The following is a 20,121-nucleotide window of genomic DNA, read 5'->3' as shown; positions in this document are numbered from 1 at the left end:
TGCAAAAAAAAAATAAACTGTCCACTACACAGGCCAACTTCCAGAAGTGGCACTTCCACACTAGACACATGAACGCCGCACAAATCATTGCGCAGCATTTAATCACACAAGTCCGCACATACCAAACTCAACCTTGTACTCTCCACGCATCAGGAATTACCATGGACACACACATTCCCCATGCATTCCGATGGGAGGGCAGGCCAATCTCACACACGCACTCAGAGCGCACGCACTTTACACTGCGCCATAGTGCTAAAGTGCGCAAAGACCAGAAATCATTATACTGATGTAACATTAAATGGCAAAAAGTCCAGGGGTGAACCTGCCAGAAGGGCCAAGTCCAACAAGGGCCCACTCTTATTTTGTGCCCAGGCCTATTTTTTTGTACCAGTCTCACAAGCTTTATAAATACAAGATGCTGATAATGAATGAATGAATAAATGAAGCTCTTACATACCAGATACATTTTATGGGGTGCCCAACAGCGCACCTTGGAGTAGTAATCACCCCTCTGTGTCCGACCCTCACCTGCACCAACCCACAGAGTGCGTTTACCTCTGTGCACCTCCCCCCCACCTTGGCACTGTGAACATAACGCCCCACAGGTAATATTCACGAACACAGAAAACTTACTTAAGACTGTCTCCTTTGGCTGAAAGAACTGGATGACGAGGAGCAGGAGGCAGCCGAGGGCGGCGACCAGGGCAGCGACTGAGAGGCCCCGTGCAGCGAGCAGAGCGGGGGGGGCACCTGCAGCAGGGGGAGAAGAAAAAAGTATCAAGACTCAGGCACTCACTCACGGAGCAGCACACTGCACATGTTTTGCAGAATGAGGCATCACACCTGTGCAGCACATTAACCAGCAGGTGCGACACCTGCGCACAACAATAACCAGCAGGTGCGACACCTGTGCAGAGCAACAACCAGCAGGTGCGACACCTGCTCAGAGCAACAACCAGCAGGTGAGACAACTGCACTTTGCAATAACCAGCAGCTGCAACACCTGCCTTAGCAATAATCAGCAGGTGCGACAACTGACCAGAGCAATAACCAGCAGGTGCGACACCTGCGCAATGCAAAAACTTGCAGGCGCGACAACTGCACACCGGCAAAGCACAATAACCAACAGGTGCGACACCAGCACAGCACAATAACCAGCAGGTGCGACACCTGCACTGCGCAATAACTCACAGGTGCGACACCTGAGCTTCGCAATACCCAGCAGGTGAGACACATGCGCTTCGCAATAACCAGCAGGTGAGACACATGCGCTTTGCAATAACCAGCAAGTGAGACACATGCACTTCGCAATAACCAGCAGGTGCGACACCTGCGTTTCGCAATAACCAGCATCTGCGACACCTGCGCTTCACAATAACCAGCATCTGCGACACCTGCGCTTCGCAATAACCAGCAGGTGCGACACCTGCGCTTCGCAATAGTCAGCAGGTGCGACACCTGACCAGAGCAATAACCCACAGGTGCGTGCGACACCTGACCAGAGCAGCACCCAGCAGGTGCGACACCTGCTAAGCGCAATAACCCGCCGGTGTGACACCTGCACTGTGCAAAAACCTGCATGTGTGACACCTGCGCAGCGCAAAAACCCACAGGTGGGACACGAGCAAAGAAAAAAAAACAGCAGGTGCAACACGAGCAACGCAAAACCAGCAGGTGCGACACCTGCGCAAAGCAATAACTAGCAGGTGCGACACCTGAGCAGAGCAATAACCCGAAGGTGCGACACCTGAGCAGTGCAATAACCCGAAGGTGCGACACCTGCGCAGCACAATAACCCGCAGGTGCGACACCTGCGCAGCACAATAACCCGCAGGTGCGACACCTGCGCAGTGCAATAACCCGCAGGTGCGACACCTGCGCGGCAGTATAACCTGCAGGTGCGACACCCACGCGGCACAATAACCTGCAGGTGCGACACCTGCACGGCACAATAACCCGTAGGTGCGACACCTGTGCAGCGAAATAACCCACAGGTGTGACACGTGCGCAAAGCAACAACCAGTGGACACAACACCTGGGCAGCACAATAACCAGTTCATGCAACACCGGCGCAGACCAAAAACCAGTTGGTGTGACACCAGCGCAGCACAATAACCAGTGGGTGCATCAGCAGCGCAGCACAATTACCAGTTTGTGCGACACCAGCGCAGCACAATTACCAGTTTGTGCGACACCAGCACAGCACAATAGCCACTTTGTGCGACACCAGCGCAGCACAATAACCAGTTGGTACGAAAGTGGGACAGTGGAATAATTAGGGGGTGCCAAACCTGCGAAGCGCAAGAATAAGCAGTCGTGAGACCTACGCAGTGTAATAACTAGCGGGAGCGACACCTGAACAGTGAAATAACCAGTAGGCATGACTTCTGCACAGTGCAATAACTAGCTGGGGCAACACTTACGCAGCACAAACACTTGAGGGCAGAAAACCTGCGCAGTATAATAACATGCAGACACAACACCTGCACAGTGCAATAACTTTTTTCGCATCAGTTAATTAAATCAATCGCAATAAGTACTGACTTCATAAATACCATTGCATACACAAATAACCAACAGGTGCGACACCAGCACAGCGCAATAACCAGCAGGTGCGACACCTGCGCTGCGCAATAACTCACTGGTGCGACACCTGAGCTTCGCAATAACCAGCAGGTGAGACACATGCGCTTCGCAATAACCAGCAGGTGAGACACATGCGCTTTGCAATAACCAGCAGGTGAGACACATGCACTTCGCAATAACCAGCATCTGCACACCTGCGCTTCACAATAACCAGCATCTGCGACACCTGCGCTTCGCAATAACCAGCAGGTGCGACACCTGCGCTTCGCAATAGTCAGCAGGTGCGACACCTGACCAGAGCAATAACCCACAGGTGCGTGCAACACCTGACCAGAGCAGCACCCAGCAGGTGCGACACCTGCTAAGCGCAATAACCCGCAGGTGTGACACCTGCACTGTGCAAAAACCTGCATGTGTGACACCTGCGCTGCGCAAAAACCCACAGGTGGGACACGAGCAAAGAAAAAAAAACAGCAGGTGCAACACGAGCAACGCAAAACCAGCAGGTGCGACACCTGAGCAGAGCAATAACCCGAAGGTGCGACACCTGAGCAGTGCAATAACACAAAGGTGCGACACCTGCGCAGCGCAATAACCCGCACCTGCGACACCTGCGCAGCGCAATAACCCGCAGGTGCGACACCTGCGCAGCGCAATAACCTGCAGGTGCGAAACCTGCGTGGCACAATAACCTGCAGGTGCGACACCCACGCGGCACAATAACCTGCAGGTGCAACACCTGCACGGCACAATAACCCGTAGGTGCGACACCTGTGCAGCGCAATAGCCAGCAGGTGCGACACCTGCGCAGCGCAATAACCAGCAGGTGCGACACCTGCGCAGAGCAATACCCAGCAGGTGCGACACCTGCGCAGAACAATACCCAGCAGGTGCGACACCTGCGCAGAGCAATACCCAGCAGGTGCGACACCTGCGCAGAGCAATACCCAGCAGGTGCGACACCTGTACAGAGCAATACCCAGCAGGTGCGACACCTGTACAGAGCAATACCCAGCAGGTGCGACACCTGCACAGAACAATACCCAGCAGGTGCGACACCTGCACAGAACAATAACCCATAGGGGCAACCTCTGCACAGCGCATTAACCATTAGATGAGACACCTTCACAGCGCAAAAACTATTGGACATGACACTTGTGCAGCGTACTAACTAGCAGATATGACACCTGAGCAGAGCAATAACTATTGGGCACAACACCTGCACAGAGCAATAGCTAGCAGGTGTGACACCTGTTCAGCGCAATAACCAGCAGGTGTGACACCCGCGCAGCGCAATAACCAGCAGGTGTGACACCCGCGCAGCGCAATAACCAGCAGGTGTGACACCTGCGCAGCGCAATAACCAGCAGCTGCAACACCTGTGCAGCGAAATAACCCACAGGTGTGACACGTGCGCAAAACAACAACCAGTGGACACAACACCTGGGCAGCACAATAACCAGTTCATGCAACACCGGCGCAGACCAAAAACCAGTTGGTGTGACACCAGCGCAGCACAATAACCAGTGGGTGCATCAGCAGCGCAGCACAATTACCAGTTTGTGCGACACCAGCGCAGCACAATTACCAGTTTGTGCGACACCAGCACAGCACAATAGCCACTTTGTGCGACACCAGCGCAGCACAATAACCAGTTGGTACGAAAGTGGGACAGTGGAATAATTAGGGGGTGCAACACCTGCGAAGCGCAAGAATAAGCAGTCGTGAGACCTACACAGTGTAATAACTAGCGGGAGCGACACCTGAACAGTGAAATAACCAGTATGCATGACTTCTGCACAGTGCTATAACTAGCTGGGGCAACACTTACGCAGCACAAACACTTGAGGGCAGAAAACCTGCGCAGTATAATAACACGCAGACACAACACCTGCACAGTGCAATAACTTTTTTCGCATCAGTTAATTAAATCAATCGCAATAAGTACTGACTTCATAAATACCATTGCATACACAATTAAAAGAATAAAAATAGAGATATAGAGTGTTTTGTAGAATTGAAAACAGAACCAAGCTAACAAGTAGGATCATAAAGGTAATACATACTGTACCAAGATGTTAATTTATTTTATTTATTTTGAGTTTTGTACAGCGCAAACTAGACCCTAGCGGGTGTCAGAACGCTTTACAAGGTAGAGTCTTAGTTACATAAAAACAATGTAAATAGCATAAAGTTTGCTGAAAGACAATGGTAGTGTAGTCAGCCAATCATTGTTACATGGTATATGTAGGCTATCTGGTTTTCGGTTTAAACCTATAATAACTTATAAAACCCCACCAAAAGGAAAATAGCCATCACCTGTGTAAACATATAATCACTGAAAAAACACCTTCGCTACCACAAACTAAGTGCCATCAAAGAAAGGAAAAGATGAGTGAAAGTTATTTTTATTTCTTCCTGAAAGGGGCCAATACAGTGTAACTTTATTATACAAGGCAGCAGCAAGAAAGACTAAGCTAACATAATTCTGCTTGAGTTTTATTGTTTAGGGATGTCACTAACATATTGTCTCTTCTTCCTTCTGCTTTTTTCAGTTTTGTGGTCTTTGGTCTAAAGATGCTGTGTTTAGAAGCATGTATTAGGTCTTATTTAGTTATTTTATAAACTGTAGATAATCAGGAAATATAAAAATCATATTTGATATTTTTGCTACATTTGATTTCACCGATAGGTAAAATGGCTGGTTTCATAAGAATCTTTCCCAATATGTACAATCACATTTACAGAGAAGACAGAGAGTCCTTTGATACATCAGCCCCCTTTTCTAGTGAGTCAGTATTGATTGCCAAACACCCTTGGTTTAAGCATTCAATGCAAGATGTAGTGACAGGTATATGTGAAATGAATTGTGTCACCAAGCATCTGAGATCGTGGTGAAAACATGACACCAGACGTTGGTAAACATGAAACGCAGTGCAACTTGGAATGCTTCTGAAAAAAGTTCCACCCAAGTTCAATTAAGATTGGAGTGATATTATTTGTATTTGCAGTAATTCAGCTATGTATATGAAAAAGTTATATGAGGTCTGTCAAAATCGATACCTGAGCTGAAGTGCTTCCCTGTAAGAGATCCTTGTCACTTGCTTGATGGTATGCTGAAAGCATCTTTACAATCTTCAGAGTTAAAGAAGAATGCTATTGATGTTGTAGTCCATTCCAGGGCACTGTTTTGTTATGCCCAGGAATTTAAATGCAAATATGTCTCATTGTGTGCTTTGTGTGGCATCAAAGAAAGAGTCATCCTAACTGTCATTTAGCCGGCGGATTCTCAGACCTAGAGGTTGTGAATGCCATATTATCCATGTGGCGACCGTTTACAGAATTTTTGCTTGGTGATGACGCCAAAGGCAAGAAATGTGATGATCTTTGGTCACATATTGATAGTGATGTGAAAAAAGTACACTATCAAGAATTAGACTAGGACACTTGTAACTACATTACATGGAGTGGTATAGAGAACCCTCATAAACGCTATGATTTATCGTGAGTGCGGTATGTTTTGATTCTCCGCCCCTCATAGACGTTTGGCATTCGTCATTGGGTAATCTATTCGTGCAACATGCCTGCCATTGGCCCCCGGGGGCAGCGCCAGCACAAGACGTCGGAGACTCTCCACAATGCGGCCTGTTTAAATAACCCCGAGGAGACCTGACTTTGCGACCATTAAGGAAAATCAATCCTTGTTTACATAACACGGTGGGTAGAATACAATCCACCTATATACTACACAAGTAGTGTAAGTATAATTTTATCCTTGTTTTGTCCTGACGAAAGCTCCACAGACCCGGCTGGGTAATACGGAGCTGAAACATGTCGACTGTATGTTTTAAGTGATATACCAAGATCTAGTAACTCGATCCGATAGTATCCCCCACAATTTTTAACCACAAATCACACCCTTCTTTTGAATAAAATGGTAACACAGGTGGTGACTTGCTTCTTAATATAATTCTACCCTCAACTAAGTGGTAACAGCGAAACTTATCTCTGGACACTGCTACGCTGCTCCAGAGTGGTCCTCAGGCTTGAGGCAGGCATGTTGCACGAATAGATTACCCAATGACGAATGCCAAACGTCTATGAGGGGCGGAGAATCAAAACATACCGCACTCACGATAAATCATAGCGTTTATGAGGGTTCTCTATACCACTCCATGTAACGTAGTTACAAGTGTCCTAGTCTAATTCTTGATAGTGTACATCTTATATGGGGAAACGACTGGACACATATTCCTCCTCCCTAATTTTGATAGACAGTGAAAAAAGTACAGTCTACTTCATGCTTAGGTTTTTACAGGAAAACATGATCTTTGGTCTCATATTGATAGTGATGTGTGATGTGCATATGTTGCAGAACATGTCCTTGAGAATCAAAATATTCAGGTATGCCAGTATTGGCATGGAAAGCTTTGTCATAGGCCAGAGTTAGCAAATTGTGTGCTGGATGTTTTGGCATTGCCCGTCTCAAGTGCCAGTGTTGAGAGGGCCTTTTCACAGATAAACGTTTACATAGGAAGGAAAGAGCGAGCGCACATGACCAAAGACGAACCTAAGTAGTATTGCATGGTGTACTACAAAAAGTTTGATTTGTAAACATTTATTTGGACCTCATATACCCTGTACATACACTATGTATACACATGCACTGTCAGTGCAGAAAGCATGCAATAATTAAAAGTAGAACATTCCATAAACACCGGAAAACACTGGTTCTGTTGTTTTTAATGGCACAAAAATGTGTAACCACCGATAACCACTGTTTTTTGAAGGTATTGAAAAAACTGGAAAAAACCACCATAATTTACCAAAAATGGAAACTGAAAACAGGAAAGCCTAGGTATATGATACATAACAACGCGTTCACTGTATATCAAGCATAAAATAGATACAATATCTAGGATACCTGGCTGGGCAGTAAACTTTATATAGTTCCACGTGGAGGATGCATGGGTCGCCAAATGCTACTAGGCCCTGCCCAGGTGAATTTAGCCATGAGGAGCTAATTCCTTTTTTGAAAAATGTAATAGATGGATGAAGTCTGGTTTCTGGGGGTAGAGCATTCCAAATTCTGGGCGTCATCCCTGAAAATGTTCGGTTATACGTTTTTTTCTTGTTGAATCTTTGTGGTTTCAGTAGAAGGCTGTTAGCACTTTTTAAGGATCTAACACCACAAGAGGATTCCAGTTTCTGTGCCAGATAGCTGGGTGTATTGTGATGAATGGCTTAATGGGTCATACATGCTATTTTCAAATGAATTCAACTGTGGCTCAACCATACTACATCTTTTGTTTAAAAGTACTTGAAACGTAGTAAGAAATTTTATAAATTGGCAGTTCGGCACACGGTGTCTTCCGGTTTGGACAGGTAATATTGGCCCAAATACAGATTTGTGTACCTCTGGAGTTAGCGGATTACAATAGGTTTGAATGCGGGCAGATGCAGACTGAATGGATCACATCTTTTGGTGCCGACAGGCAATGCCCTTATTTGCACGCTGAGGGGGGTTTCTCTACTAGTGATGGGAAGAATCCCTACCTTAGATTTCCAACGTGTTTATTTTGTTTACCATTTATTTGATTTGGGACACTTGTTGAAGCCATATTACATTGCGTTGCATTTTTAACTAGAGGTATTTATGTGGCATGATTCGTTTTTTTAGCTGGTTTTCACGTGGAGTGAACACCGAGTGTTATTAACTCCACTTTTACATTTAAAAAATAACTTACCATTCACAGGGTCATAATTGACAGCAGTATGAATAGGTTTGATCAGTAATGTAACTCATATATGTAGTTGTCTTCATAATTTGTAAATGCATCATTGAGTAAGCAAAATAACATTTTTCTTTATAGGTTGGCCCCTGAGGAAGGGACGACATAGTCCCGAAATGCATCGGGCTTTCACAAAGAATTACATAGAATAAATAATCATGTTTTGCTATGTATTGTTTATGATAAACAAATTGTAAACCATTTGAATACTGTTGATATTTAGGTTTATTAGGTTTATTATGATGGACAAATATCCATGGTTTCATTTATAATTTGGTTTCACGAATGAACTAATTCTGAGTATCTGTTGATTCATTCATTTATAACATTGAGTAACTAGTAGGGTTCTATTGAAACCCAGCGAACAGTGCACGGTTCCAGCAAGTCTTCTTGCTAGCATTTCATTGCGTTTGATAAGCACTTGGCATGACAGCAAGTGCAGCACTGTAGCACCAGTAGTTAATCAACAAGAAGTAGATCTTAGATTATACAGTTAGGTAATAATTTAGGTGTGCACCTCAGTTCCCTTCACGTACATCTTCATAGTTACTCCTGAACGACACTAGTCTATGGACTGTGTCCTGAGCCTGAACGACACTAGCCGACGGGCTGTGTCTTATATCTGAATGGCAGTCTGTGGAGGATCCGAGCGTGTGGGCAGGTTGCAAAGGTACTGACCACGTACGGGGGCGTAAATGAAGACACGGATGCAGAGAGTGCATGTGTGAGAGACAACAGATGTCTCCGGGTGGTTGATTTCAATGAGGGAAACAAGTGTTTTTACCTTGGTTATTTTTATGATTGTGTGAATTATCTGTTCTCCGAAGATTGTGTTTGCACTTATTTGACAATGAGCGAGGAGGGCGACAGTACAATCATGATGACTATGATATTGATGAAGTGACGGGACTCTCACATGGCTAGGACTGCCAGGGACAAAGCAAGGGACCAGCTACGGTGCCTGTAGACCAGAGTGGACCGTATATTATTGCGGATCTACAAGGTTCCACCGAGAAATATTTAGCTGATACATGGGCTATAAATAGCTCGGTTTCCTGTTCCCTGGTCCCGGGGGCAGCTCTGTCTGGCCAGAATAACATTTTGGTAGGGTTTTCAGGTGTAACGGTTGTTAGCCCCATCTCCAAGCCCCTTTTACTGACATTTGGTCCATTTACAGTTGATTCACCGTTCTTATTGACGTCGCATTGTGGGGAAAATTTAATGGGTCTGGACTTGGAAAAGAGATTAAGCAACTATATATTGTTCTCCAGATGGTGTTTAAATGACTGTGGGTCCGCGAGTTGAGGTCACCAAACAATGCCTTGCGAAAGACAATCCTCTTCCCCCGGAGTTCCATGAGGTGCCACTCACGTTATGGGCTACAGGTGATACTGATATTGGATTGCTAAAGATTCCACCTGTCTCTAAAAAGGTTAAGCATGATGCCAGGTTGCCCCGGACACCCCAATACAAGATTTACCAGGCAGGAGAAAGGGCCTTATTACAGATTATATGGGATTTGATACAGTCAGGAGTGGTGGAGGAGACCGTATCGAATGTGTGTAACAGCCCCATTCTTCCTGTACGTAAAAAGACCCCTACTGATTCTTCTGATACTGATCCCGATGTTTACCGTTTTGTGATTGACCTGAGGGAGGTCAATAAAGTAGTGGCTCACCCAATATCCTGTAGTATCTGACATAACCACTATACTAACAATGATCCCGCCAACTGCACAATTCTTCTCGGTTATTGATTTGAAGAATGCTTTCTTTAGTATACCAATACACCCAGATAGCCGTCATCTTTTCGGATTCCCACTAGCTGGCCGCAGTTTTAGATTCTGTCATGCTCCACAAGGGCATACTGAAAGCCCCAGTATTTACAGTCAGGTTTTAAAGGCACTATTGGACTCCCTGCTCGGAGGTGTCAAATGACTGGGTACATGCCAAAAAATTGAGGGAGGAGGGAGAGGAGGGGGAGAGGACTGGGGAAGTGAGGAGATTGGAGGGGAGGGGGGAGGGGATGGGGGAGAGGTGGGGGTTAACTAAATTTAAAAAAAGTTAATTTACCTTCATTGGACCGGTCCTGCCTCGTCTCTGCTCCTCACAGGAGGCAGCCCAGGCAGCCTTCCTCCCCTCCCTTCCCCTCAGCCAATGGCAGCGCAGTGATTGGCTGGGACACCGACCACACAGGCGTGTCTTCCGGGTAAGGACACCCTGGGAACTGGCAGAACTGACCAAGTGTAACACCACAAATGTTGTGCATTTAATAAAATGTCCATGTAATCTCATGTTTAATCGGTATGATGACTAGGAAAATGCTGGCTCGGGTGACTAAGCACTGAAGCACTATTAGATGTAAAAGAGATGCCACAAAACGTACTGCACACTACATTGAGAAAGAAGATGGAGAGGATGAAATGGAATGGTATGTCTTAGAAAAACTAAGGGCACGCCCCACAGACTTGTCAAGCGCTTTGCTCATTTTTGAACAGAGATTGGTACATAGGTTAGAAACAGATCGTTTTGGGCTCAATTATGAAATGCCTTGGGAGAGACTGAAAACCAGACGTCTCTGCCCTATTTGTGCCATTTAGTGGGAGCAACTCAAATGAATGATGAAGTACGAATGCGTACTATTAACCTGAAATACGAATGTGTTCCTGCCCTTCCACACACCTAACATTCCCAGAGAGTAATGTGGGCGTTTGGATAATAACTGTAGTGAAAGTAAGGATCTATTTTTTCAAATAAACACACATAAAAACACAAAGTATCGGAGAAATCATTAGAAATACCAAAAAACTCCAACAATGCACCAAAGCACACTATGTGCTGTTACTCTTATTCCCAAAAAATAGTCTCCTTGATCAGCAATAATTTCTAATACAAACATCGATTGAAGTTCCACAGACGATTGTATGCAAGGTCCTTTTTTTATTCCAGCAATAAACACATGCACAGCAGCAGACACGTGTTTCATCCTCGTGAACTTTTTTAAAAAGACTGATAAAATTAACACGAAAAACGTTTCATAAGTGAAACGCTGTAGGTCAGTAAGGAATTAGTCTCTCGCAAGCCACTTGTTTCAAATTGCCTTGTTGCGCCCAATGAAGGTTTACTAGTTGCCATATGAAGTATGTGCTACGTGTTCCATTAAATCATGTTCCAGTCCAATTGTTGGTTGTAGAGTAGAATACAAGAGACGTTTGGCATCCATGAGGTCCTAGTCCAGAGCAGGCATATGTGGACCTATGCTCCAGCGATGTAATTATTGATGCCCCGGTTACTTACCGGTAATCTTCATTACTCCGAATATAGTCTTCCTCGCCACATGACTTACATAGTGAGCTTCAGCTCCACACTGGAACCCTCCAAAGCAAAAAGTCAGCCTCCCATGCCTCCCATCCCTTCCCAAGATGGCCGACCCATTACCACCTGACCTCTATAAGAGGCGGGCCGGCCCAACCCATCAGCCTGAAACAACCAAGCACAAACATGAAGCCGATAGCCAGACAGGGAGGGAGGGATGGGAACTCATGTGGCGAGGAAGACTATACTCGGAGTAATGAAGATTACCGGTAAGTAACCGGGGCATTACCTCCTCGTTTGTCTTCCTCGCCACATGACCTACATAGTGAGCACATACCAAAGCCAAGCGGCTTCATGGAAACTCACAAGAAACTAACAGACCAGAAGGGGATGACCACGAAGAGGACAAACCCAACAGACCAGTACGAGCGGAAGGACCACCCAGGAGAGAGGCAACCACGAGTTGGAGAACCAACCCGGGACCGAAGACACCGGGAAGGCCTAAAAAACAAACCGGACCCCAGAGACACCAAGAGTCGCCAGTAAAACCGCCCCAACCGAAGGAAGGCAGAGAAAGGCACGGGACAGGACCGCACAGAGCCAAAAAGGCAACAGCAACCAGGGCCAGAACAGAAAGAGTAGGCCCGATCAACACACCAGGGCAGCCCAACAGGCAGCACAAAGTGAGAGGGGAGCAAAAAAGGAACCGAACGAACAGAGGGCATCCCCACCACAGCGACCCAACAAAAAAAATTACCAGTGGAAAGAGACAACCAGTCCGCCCAACACAGCAATACCACAAGGGCGACCACAACCCGCGAGAGAGCCGAACCAGAAAAAACTGGGAAGCGGCACCAGAGCCATCCGACAGACAGGCAAGAGCCGGAAGAATGGAAAAAGGAGCCGAAAAGAAAGAGAAGGGGAACAAACCCCCGCCACACAAAGGACCCCCGGAAGGGACCGCAACTCCAAGGAGAGGACCCAGGCAGGCACCAGGGAAAACGAACCCAAGAAGGAGCCGGAAACGACACCGAAGAGACCCGGAGGAGAACCAACCGGGCAAAGGCGAAAAAAACGAAAACCCACAGGCCCGCCCATGGCCAGAAGGGAGAAGAAGAGGCAGAAAGCAGCCAACCGGCCAGGGACGGAAACACCCCGCACAGGGACCAAGCAAACCGGCCCAGTGGAAACACCAGAAGGGAGCGAGCCGCCGAAGAGAGCACCCAGGCGGCCAAACAGACAGCCATAGGAGCGCGGCAGCAACACACCAAAGCCGTGAAGAATAGAAGGGCAGGGCGAAGAAGAGTCCGAGCCACGACAAGATTCCCAGGGAGCCACCAGAGCCAACAGGACCCGGACCCCAAAACCAGGGGAAAGAAACTAGGAAACACCCACATCAGAAGTGCAGGGCCCGCCAGGAAACCCCACAGCACCGCCAGAAACAAAAACCAGCAAGGGAAAGAGAAAGCAGGGGCAGGACACAAAACCCGCGCCCCAAGAGTCAAAACAAGGATCAAGAGCAGCAGGGTCCAAGCCAACTACCGTTGAAGCAGACGGAGACTCACCCAGTTGAGCACCACCAACCGGATAAAAAAACCCTGGCCAGGCCAAACAAGCCCAGAAAACCAGGAAAAAGGGGGACCCCAGGAAGCGCTAAGCCGGGAGTCCGGATGAGAGAGGGGTCTCAACATCTTAGGAGTGGGCGGAGTGGTGCATCCAGGGATAGACAGATGCCATGCTCCATGGGAAGTGGTCACCAGGTGGGAGGGAACCTGGTAGCCCATTAGATTCCAACCGCAACCTACCATGGGGGCATTCTTCCATGCGTTTTTGGCACATCATTGACCAATTGTAGTGATAAAACAGAGTGATTTTTTCCTGTACCCGATTGTATGTTATAAACTTATGTTTTCAGAAAAAGTCCCCTGACGAAAGGTTAAGCCCGAAATACATTGGGCAGAAATGACAACAGAATCATAAAACAGGATATATATACTATGAAACTAGTATCAAGATATGAAAAGAATTAAAAGAATTCATGAAAACCTCATTACGCTTTGAGACATTTCACTTCTTGGATTGCAACTTGGAGATGCGCCCTCACGAGGGACAGCGCATGTTTCATTGATTCATTCACCCTCACTCCCAGGAGGGTTCACCAACTTACGAATTTTGAATTATCCAGTATAAATAGGAGTGCAATTGTCGTTCATCCAATTGGCTTTCACCCAGCATAAAGAGGGCAGGCACCCCTGACACCCAGACCTCAACCAACCTGAAAGAGGGACCGGATAAGGACTGCCCTGCAGCAACAAGGGACCAGCCAAGAGAGACTCCCTATCAAAGACTGCACCTGGTCGCTAGCAAAGAGAGGAACTGTGTCTGCCATGTTCTGCTCAAGGGGAGCGTCCTCCAGAGCTCAGTCAAGCCAAGAGACGCCAAGGGCCAGCTGACTGGCCTCCTGAGGCAAGTTAGTAGCCAAAGTCTTCGTGCCGCTACCACCACCGCCATGCAGCACATTTCCTACTTTGTGCGAGCAATGGAAGGACATCAGACAGGAATCTGGACCTGTAGTTTGAGTGCTCTATGTAACACTGTGATTTATAATTTTATTAAATATTATTGTATTATGCTTTATGTACATTTGTCCCAATGAAGTTAGTACCACCTGTAGGCAGAAGATGGTCTTGGGATGCCTGGCCTTTTTGGACTAGCAAGAGCCCTGGGTGACAGAGGGAACCCACAGCTCATTCGGTATCACTGATTCGGGATTTCCTCTTTGGATTGAAATTACTCCAATCGTGCCATTCCTTCTAGAAGCTTCTACGTCCACCTTTCTCCTCAATGGAGATTCAAAGGATGCGTTTTTTAAAGATGAGCAAAGAGGAGCTGTGCCCAGTGCCACATACCACCGATGCCCCAATGAGGCCCACCTGTCAGTCATATAGTACTGTTCCTGGTGTCCGTCAAGCCCTGCATTTGTGCTGAAGATGGGTTCCAGAAATGCCAGCATTTTATGGCCTCTGATGAAGCATGGACTTCAACACCCAATTTATTAAGGTTGATGTTGTATCCTCAGTATTACATTTACATGTAAACTAGCCTAGGTCCTCCTGGCTGCTCAGCCAGAGTGAGAGATGGTAACGGAATGTTGGTGTGACTGATGCGTGGAATGCCGGGGTGCCTGTTTGGATGAATGGTGGACAGAGATGGGCTGAGCAGCAGGGAGGCTGCTCCTGGTGGGACTGGTACTTGACCAGAGCTGGCTGGAGATATGGTTGTTGCTACTTGGACATGGTACCAATAAAGAAGACCTGGAAATACTACAAGGCTTCCTGTGTTTCTATGTACAGGGTTCAGCAGGGACAGAGATCGGCTGAGCAGCAGGGAGGCTGCTCCTGGTGGGGGCTGGTACTTGACCAGAGCTGGCTGGAGATATGGTTGTTGCTACTTGGACATGGAACCAATAATGAAGACCTGGAAATACTACAAGGCTACCTGTGTTTCTATGTACAGGGTTCAGCAGTTTGGTTACTGAAAACCCCAGCACAGTACTGGCCCTGACCTTGGATCAGACCATCAAATATACTCCATTCTGGTGTCATGTACTGTACCTTCAAAGGTGAGGTTATAGGAGGACTCGTTCCAGTAGAAGCGATTGCTGACATTGCAGGTGTAGTACGTGCAGTGGGAAGGGTCCAGTTTTGAGATGTACAGCACACTGTGGTTCTTGATCTGGTAGCACGCGTCAGGAGGAAGGGGGCCGCCATCCTTTTTCCACTCAATGGAGTCCACATCGCCCACCGGCACCTCACAGGTGATCTCAGCAGGAGAACCAGCCAGACTGGTATTCCCTTGAATCTCTGGACGTGGCAGAGGCCCTGAAAATCAGAAATCATTGAACATGTTAGTACCAACACACCACCACGTTGCTATACACAATCAGGTACATATGTAAGACAGGATATCAGTTGCTTGGATTACCAAAGCATCCACTCCTTTGGAGACAGTGGGCCACACAGAAACACATACTGCAGCTGCCTACAGAGCACTGCATACCTTAAGAAACTTCAGCAGATGGTACCATCTCCATTGGGGCATAGAACCTAGTACAACATTTCATAGTTTGTCGCTAGAAAGCATCTGCCAAGGCGGCAGAGGACATGGAGCCCGCCAAGGCGGAAGAGGACATGGAGCCCATCAAGGAGGAAGAGGACATGGAGCCCGCCAAGGCGGAAGAGGACATGGAGCCCGCCAAGGAGGAAGAGGACATGGAGCCCATTAAGGCGAAAGAGGACATGGAGCCCGCCAAGGCGGAAGAGGACATGGAGCCCGCCAAGGCGGAAGAGGACATGGAGCCCGCCAAGGCGGAAGAGGACATGGAGCCCGCCAAGGAGGAAGAGGACATGGAGCCCATTAAGGCGAAAGAGGACATGGAGCCCGCCAAGGCGGAAGAGGACATGGAGCCCGCCAAGGCGGAAGAGGACATGGAGCCCATCAAGGCGGAAGAGGACATGGAGCCCATCAAGGCGGAAGAGGACATGGAGCCCGCCAAGGCGGAGGAGGACATGGAGCCCGCCAAGGAGGAAGAGGACACGGAGCCCATCAAGGCGAAAGAGGACATGGAGCCCATCAAGGCGGAAGAGGACATGGAGCCCATCAAGGCGTAAGAGGACATGGAGCCCATCAAGGCGGAAGAGGACATGGAGCCCATCAAGGCGGAAGAGGACATGGAGCCCGCCAAGGAGGAAGAGGACATGGAGCCCATCAAGGCGGAAGAGGACATGGAGCCCGCCAAGGAGGAAGAGGACATGGAGCCCATTAAGGCGAAAGAGGACATGGAGCCCGCCAAGGCGCAAGAGGACATGGAGCCCGCCAAGGCGGAAGAGGACATGGAGCCCATCAAGGCGGAAGAGGACATGGAGCCCGCCAAGGCGGAAGAGGACATGGAGCCCATCAAGGCGGAAGAGGACATGGAGCCCGCCAAGGAGGAAGAGGACATGGAGCCCATTAAGGCGAAAGAGGACATGGAGCCCGCCAAGGCGGAAGAGGACATGGAGCCCGCCAAGGCGGAAGAGGACATGGAGCCCATCAAGGCGGAATAGGACATGGAGCCCATCAAGGCGGAAGAGGACATGGAGCCCATCAAGGCGGAAGAGGACATGGAGCCCGCCAAGGAGGAAGAGGACATGGAGCCCATCAAGGCGAAAGAGGACATGGAGCCCATCAAGGCGAAAGAGGACATGGAGCCCGCCAAGGCGGAAGAGGACATGGAGCCCGCCAAGGCGGAAGAGGACATGGAGCCCATCAAGGCGGAAGAGGACATGGAGCCCGCCAAGGAGGAAGAGGACATGGAGCCCATTAAGGCGAAAGAGGACATGGAGCCCATCAAGGTGAAAGAGGACATGGAGCCCATCAAGGCGAAAGAGGTCATGGAGCCCATCAAGGCGGAAGAGGAGATGGAGCCCGCCAAGGCGGAAGAGGAGATGGAGCCCGCCAAGGCGGAAGAGGACATGGAGCCCGCCAAGGCGAAAGAGGACATGGAGCCCGCCAAGGCAAAAGAGGACATGGAGCCCATCAAGGTGGAAGAGGACATGGAGCCCGCCAAGGCGGAAGAGGACATGGAGCCCGCCAAGGCGGAAGAGGACATGGAGCCCATCAAGGCGGAAGAGGACATGGAGCCCATCAAGGTGGAAGAGGACATGGAGCCCGCCAAGGCGGAAGAGGACATGGAGCCCGCCAAGGCGGAAGAGGACATGGAGCCCGCCAAGGCGAAAGAGGACATGGAGCCCATCAAGGCGAAAGAGGACATGGAGCCCGCCAAGGCGGAAGAGGACATGGAGCCCGCCAAGGCGAAAGAGGACATGGAGCCCGCCAAGGCGAAAGAGGACATGGAGCCCATCAAGGCGGAAGAGGACATGGAGCCCATCAAGGCGGAAGAGGACATGGAGCCCATCAAGGCGGAAGAGGACATGGAGCCCGCCAAGGCGGAAGAGGACATGGAGCCCATCAAGGCGGAAGAGGACATGGAGCCCGCCAAGGCGGAAGAGGACATGGAGCCCGCCAAGGCGGAAGAGGACATGGAGCCCGCCAAGGCGAAAGAGGACATGGAGCCCATCAAGGCGAAAGAGGACATGGAGCCCATCAAGGCGGAAGAGGACATGGAGCCCGCCAAGGCGGAAGAGGACATGGAGCCCGCCAAGGCGGAAGAGGACATGGAGCCCGCCAAGGCGGAAGAGGAAATGGAGCCCGCCAAGGCGGAAGAGGACATGGAGCCCGCCAAGGCGGAAGAGGACATGGAGCCCGCCAAGGCGGAAGAGGACATGGAGCCCGCCAAGGCGGAAGAGGACATGGAGCCCGCCAAGGCGGAAGAGGACATGGAGCCCATCAAGGCGAAAGAGGACATGGAGCCCATCAAGGCGAAAGAGGACATGGAGCCCATCAAGGCGGAAGAGGACATGGAGCCCGCCAAGGCGGAAGAGGACATGGAGCCCGCCAAGGCGAAAGAGGACATGGAGCCCATCAAGGCGGAAGAGGACATGGAGCCCATCAAGGCGGAAGAGGACATGGAGCCCATCAAGGCGGACGAGGACATGGAGCCCGCCAAGGCGGAAGAGGACATGGAGCCCATCAAGGCGGAAGAGGACATGGAGCCCGCCAAGGCGGAAGAGGACATGGAGCCCGCCAAGGCGGAAGAGGAGATGGAGCCCATCAAGGCGGAAGAGGAGATGGAGCCCGCCAAGGCGGAAGAGGAGATGGAGCCCGCCAAGGCGGAAGAGGAGATGGAGCCCGCCAAGGCGAAAGAGGACATGGAGCCCGCCAAGGCAAAAGAGGACATGGAGCCCATCAAGGCGGAATAGGACATGGAGCCCGCCAAGGCAAAAGAGGACATGGAGCCCATCAAGGCGGAATAGGACATGGAGCCCGCCAAGGTGGAAGAGAACATGGAGCCCGCCAAGGCGGAAGAGAACATGGAGCCCGCCAAGGCGGAAGAGAACATGGAGCCCGCCAAGGCGGAAGAGGACATGGAGCCCGCCAAGGCGGAAGAGGACATGGAGCCCGCCAAGGCGGAAGAGGACATGGAGCCCGCCAAGGCGGAAGAGGACATGGAGCCCATCAAGGCGAAAGAGGACATGGAGCCCATCAAGGCGAAAGAGGACATGGAGCCCATCAAGGCGGAAGAGGACATGGAGCCCATCAAGGCGAAAGAGGACATGGAGCCCATCAAGGCGGAAGAGGACATGGAGCCCGCCAAGGCGGAAGAGGACATGGAGCCCGCCAAGGCGGAAGAGGACATGGAGCCCGCCAAGGCGGAAGAGGACATGGAGCCCACCAAGGCGGAAGAGGACATGGAGCCCGCCAAGGCGGAAGAGAACATGGAGCCCGCCAAGGCGGAAGAGGACATGGAGCCCGCCAAGGCGGAAGAGGACATGGAGCCCGCCAAGGCGGAAGAGGACATGGAGCCCACCAAGGCGGAAGAGAACATGGAGCCCGCCAAGGCGGAAGAGAACATGGAGCCCGCCAAGGCGGAAGAGGACATGGAGCCCGCCAAGGCGGAAGAGGACATGGAGCCCGCCAAGGCGGAAGAGGACATGGAGCCCGCCAAGGCGGAAGAGGACATGGAGCCCGCCAAGGCGAAAGAGGACATGGAGCCCATCAAGGTGGAAGAGGACATGGAGCCCATCAAGGCGGAAGAGGACATGGAGCCCATCAAGGCGGAAGAGGACATGGAGCCCGCCAAGGCGGAAGAGGACATAGAGCCCATCAAGGCGGAAGAGGACATGGAGCCCATCAAGACGGAAGAGGACATGGAGCCCATCAAGGCGGAAGAGGACATGGAGCCCATCAAGGCGGAAGAGGAGATGGAGCCCGCCAAGGCGGAAGAGGAGATGGAGCCCGCCAAGGCGGAAGAGGACATGGAGCCCGCCAAGGCGGAAGAGGACATGGAGCCCGCCAAGGCAAAAGAGGACATGGAGCCCATCAAGGCGGAATAGGACATGGAGCCCGCCAAGGTGGAAGAGAACATGGAGCCCGCCAAGGCGGAAGAGAACATGGAGCCCGCCAAGGCGGAAGAGAACATGGAGCCCGCCAAGGCGGAAGAGGACATGGAGCCCGCCAAGGCGGAAGAGGACATGGAGCCCGCCAAGGCGGAAGAGGACATGGAGCCCGCCAAGGCGGAAGAGGACATGGAGCCCATCAAGGCGGAAAGAGGACATGGAGCCCATCAAGGCGAAAGAGGACATGGAGCCCATCAAGGCGGAAGAGGACATGGAGCCCATCAAGGCGAAAGAGGACATGGAGCCCATCAAGGCGGAAGAGGACATGGAGCCCGCCAAGGCGGAAGAGGACATGGAGCCCGCCAAGGCGGAAGAGGACATGGAGCCCGCCAAGGCAAAAGAGGACATGGAGCCCATCAAGGTGGAAGA

At 50.2% G+C, this 20,121-nt stretch overlaps 1 protein-coding gene across 1 annotated transcript in view; it reads right to left on the bottom strand.

Annotated features, from left to right (window-relative positions):
• LOC147689480 (uncharacterized) overlaps positions 1-20,121 on the bottom strand; it is a 242,627-nt gene that overhangs the window by 91,200 nt on the left and 131,306 nt on the right. Inside the window, exons 4-5 of the mRNA XM_086939929.1 lie at positions 15,310-15,576; positions 637-753 (exon numbers count right to left, since the gene is read on the bottom strand). Of these exons, the coding sequence (XP_086796055.1) occupies positions 637-753; positions 15,310-15,576 (384 nt within the window). The remainder of the gene's footprint in view (positions 1-636; positions 754-15,309; positions 15,577-20,121) is intronic.

This window comes from Lissotriton vulgaris, chromosome 10, assembly GCF_964263255.1.
Source record: "Lissotriton vulgaris chromosome 10, aLisVul1.2, whole genome shotgun sequence".
Lineage (NCBI taxonomy): Eukaryota > Metazoa > Chordata > Amphibia > Caudata > Salamandridae > Lissotriton > Lissotriton vulgaris.
The sequence above is the reverse complement of the archived record's forward strand: the minus strand, read 5'-3'. Positions and strand labels throughout refer to the sequence as shown.